The 3,886-nt window shown below is 46.0% G+C and overlaps 1 protein-coding gene across 1 annotated transcript; it reads left to right on the top strand.

Annotated features, from left to right (window-relative positions):
- Positions 1–1,220: 1,220 nt before the first annotated feature.
- lrrc4cb (leucine rich repeat containing 4C, genome duplicate b) lies at positions 1,221–3,113 on the top strand. Its single transcript, XM_061068764.1, has one exon. It carries the CDS (start codon positions 1,221–1,223, stop codon positions 3,111–3,113), a length of 1,893 nt encoding a protein of 630 aa, XP_060924747.1.
- The last annotated feature ends 773 nt before the right edge of the window (positions 3,114–3,886 follow it).

The following is a 3,886-nucleotide window of genomic DNA, read 5'->3' as shown; positions in this document are numbered from 1 at the left end:
CTTTGGCTGAATGGACTAATCTAATCTGATTTAATCTAATCTAAGATAACAGAGTAATGAGTTTCTTGTTAGTCACTTTATTTGAGAGATAATAAATTCGGGGCTACCGTTATGCAAGGACAATATCTGGACCTCTTCACTCTATTTGTCAGGGATGTTTGTGAGTCTAAATTGGTTGGTAATGAAAAGTAAACAGGGCTGAAAAACTGCTTTGGATAATTGTGCTTTAAATTTCAAAAGCATGAATCATGAATCAGAGAATGAAGGGAAACCCAGGAAATAAATCACGGATGAAAGACTTTAAGAGGCTATAAATAAGATACAGATTATTTCAGTATGACGTTCAAATTGAAAAAAGTAACCCTTATTGATTTTTCGGGTTTCCTCTTTGATTGCCATTGTATGCATTTCACAATTTGCATCATTTTCAGCGTTGACAGATGTTCTGTCAAAGTTCCTCAGACGATATTTTTCTGGTGCCGGTGCAGAGACGTGTTCGCCGGGCGTAATGATTCAGTGTCAGTGACTCGTCTCGTTCTAAAACAACTGGGTCCCAGTGAACTTAAAAGATGCTACTACTATTTCTTCTGAAAATTTCATGACTAAGGCTTTGTGTATTAAATAATTCCAGGCTTAGGGTTTTCAATGAGTAAAGGGCTTACAAGAAATTCACGGTTCCTGCTCGAATGGGAGACAGATGCTAAGTTCTCGTTTTTCATTTCTAGTCTCCAGTGTAGATGTATCAGCTTCTGTGAAGTCTGGAAATCTGGGCCAATCCAGGGTTAGGGAGCAGACAAAAAAGCTTGTTACAGCCCACAGATGGGCAGTACTGACAATTAATGAAGCTCTTAATTCATCTTGGTTCCTTTTTCATGCGCTTTGTACAATATAAATAGCTCAGGGCGGCTTGTAATGATTATTTTCATTATCAATTATCTGTTGATTGAGCTCAACGGTTACATCTTTCACGAGTTTGTTTCATCTGACCAACGCTTCCAAATCTCCATTTCACCATCATGAAACATAACAAAGCAGCGATTGTTCACATTTGAGAATCTGAAAAAATATAAGCCAATGTTTTTGTTGCCAGTTAATTTTCTGCCCACTGCACAATTTGGCATTAAAAAGATCTGGTCATGAATCAAATTGTTCTTTTTTTAACTATTGTTCTTTTGTCTGTCTTCTTGTTGCAGAGAACACAAACAGCCGATGAACTATGAATGCTGAACACGATGATCTCCTCCCTCCAGCGCCAGACAATGAGAGGTCGTAGGCTGAAGGGGGCGCTGTCCAACCCCCTCTTTGTGCTGCTGCTGGCCCTTCAGATCCTGGTGGTGGCCGGGCTGGTTCGTGCTCAGACCTGCCCGTCCGTCTGCTCCTGCAGTAACCAGTTCAGCAAAGTCATATGCACCCGCCGAGCTCTACGGGATGTCCCCGATGGCATTTCCACCAACACTCGCTACCTGAACCTCCAGGACAACCTCATCCAGGTCATCAAGGTGGACAGTTTCAAACATCTGCGCCATCTGGAGATCCTGCAGCTGAGCAAGAACCACATTCGCAACATTGAAATTGGGGCCTTCAATGGGTTGGCCAGTCTCAACACTTTGGAGCTCTTTGATAATCGGCTCACGACAATCCCCAATGGAGCATTCGAGTACTTGTCCAAGCTGAAGGAGCTGTGGCTCCGGAACAACCCCATTGAAAGTATACCGTCATATGCCTTCAATCGAGTCCCCTCGCTTCGAAGGCTGGATCTAGGTGAGCTCAAGCGTCTCTCCTACATTTCCGACGGAGCTTTCAAGGACTTAAGCAACCTGCGCTACCTGAACCTGGGAATGTGCAACCTCAAGGAGATTCCCAACATTTTACCGTTGGTCAGGCTCGAAGAACTCGAAATGTCAGGAAACCAGCTCGCCGTCGTCAAGCCCAGCGCGTTCACGGGATTAGTGAACCTCCAGAAGCTGTGGATGATGCATGCCCAGATCCAAACCATCGAGAGGAACTCCTTCGATGACCTGCAGTCGATGGTGGAGCTCAACCTGGCTCACAACAACCTCACCTTTCTACCACATGACCTCTTCACGCCTTTGCATCGCCTGGAGCGGGTCCACCTCCATCACAACCCCTGGAACTGCAACTGTGATATCCTGTGGCTCAGCTGGTGGCTGAAGGAAACTGTGCCCGCCAACACCAGCTGCTGTGCACGTTGCCATGCTCCCACAGCTTTTAAAGGTCGCTACATTGGGGAACTGGACCACAGCTACTTCCAGTGCGATGTGCCCGTCATCGTGGAGCCTCCCAGTGACTTGAATGTGACGGAGGGAATGGCTGCGGAGCTCAAATGTCGTACCAGCTCGTTGACGTCCATCAGCTGGTTCACACCAAACGGCTCGTTGGTGACACACGGGGCTTACAAGGTGCGTTTGTCTGTGCTCAATGACGGGACACTGAACTTCACTAGCGTCACCATGCAGGACACTGGGACGTACACCTGCATGGTCAGCAACACAGCAGGCAACATTTCCGCCTCTGCTGTCCTCAATGTCACTTCTGTGGAAAACAGTGGTGTGACCTATTTCACCACAGTCACCGTGGAGACCATTGAGACACCAGGGGACGATAGCCAAACGCCGCTTCCCCCGTTCGGCTGGACGTCGTCGACCACAAGAGGAACTCCTATTTCCACGAGGATCACAGAGCGGACTTACACCATTCCAGTTCTCGATCTGGACGGAGAGGGAACCCTCAACGGCCTGGACGAGGTGATGAAGACCACCAAGATCATCATCGGCTGCTTCGTGGCCATCACGCTCATGGCTGCCGTTCTCCTGGTTATTTTCTACAAGATGAGGAAGCAGCATAACCAGCAGGATCCCGATGGCCCCGCCTCCTCTATGGAGGTCATTACGGTTGAAGAAGAGCTTGCAGGTGTTGCAGCTATGGAGAGACACCTATCGCTGCCCCCGCTGGAGCACTACAACCACTACAACACCTACAAGAGCACTTACCACCACCCGTCCATGCTCAGCACCATACACAGCTCTGCCACACAGGAACCTTTACTGATTCAAGCCTGCTCAAAAGACAATGTACAAGAGACCCAGATCTGATCTTGTGTTTGAACAAATATCCAGTGTCAGCAGTTTCATACAAGTACAATGGACCAAAACACGACGACAACAGAAACTCAAAGTGACATTGACTTGACAGGGTTGATGTCGATAATAGCGATAAATCAGCGTTTGGCAAAGGGACAACACGCGATACTTGAACAAGTGTCTTCACAAGAACAAAGATTATTTATTAAAAATATGTCTAGTGACTAAATGAAGAAAAACAATTTGTGATAGCTTTTTAGCTCATTTTATTTCTCTCTCTCTCTCTCCCTCTCCCTCTCTCTCTCTCGATCTCTCTCTGTGTGTAATACTGCACAAGGGAAAGAATGGTTCACTGGAGGCGAATATGGAATTCATCGTCCACATCTCGTGTGAAACCCAATGCAGAAATTGGCCTTATTCTACAATTATCACAGTGCTATAAATGTAATAGTTTGATTTGAGTAATAATTATTTTGTAGAATTGCATTGTTCTAGTCGAGAGACGCATTTATTTCCCAGCTGTTGGTCCAATCTTGTCCAGTTTAGCAGAGGTTTATGAGACAAAACATAAAATGGGTTTATTTCTGTCGCCATTATTTTCTAGCTGTCATTCAAACACAAAATGGGATCTTTTAATGACACAGCTCGGGATGATATCACAGTGAAGCCAGCATGCCTGAGGAGCAACGCAGCCAAATGAGTAAATGTGCATTTCCCCCGTGGCTCCTAAACAACAGACATAGATCCTTCACTCTAATTAAGATTACGTTTTTGCTCCCTCTCCT

The sequence above is a fragment of the Limanda limanda genome, chromosome 3, assembly GCF_963576545.1.
Source record: "Limanda limanda chromosome 3, fLimLim1.1, whole genome shotgun sequence".
Lineage (NCBI taxonomy): Eukaryota > Metazoa > Chordata > Actinopteri > Pleuronectiformes > Pleuronectidae > Limanda > Limanda limanda.
This window is presented reverse-complemented; position numbering and strand designations above follow the sequence as displayed.

What these genes read in the sequence shown, in the direction of transcription:
- lrrc4cb (XM_061068764.1), top strand. Translation starts at nt 1,221, where the DNA reads ATGCTGAACACGATGATCTCCTCCCTCCAGCGCCAGACAATGAGAGGT.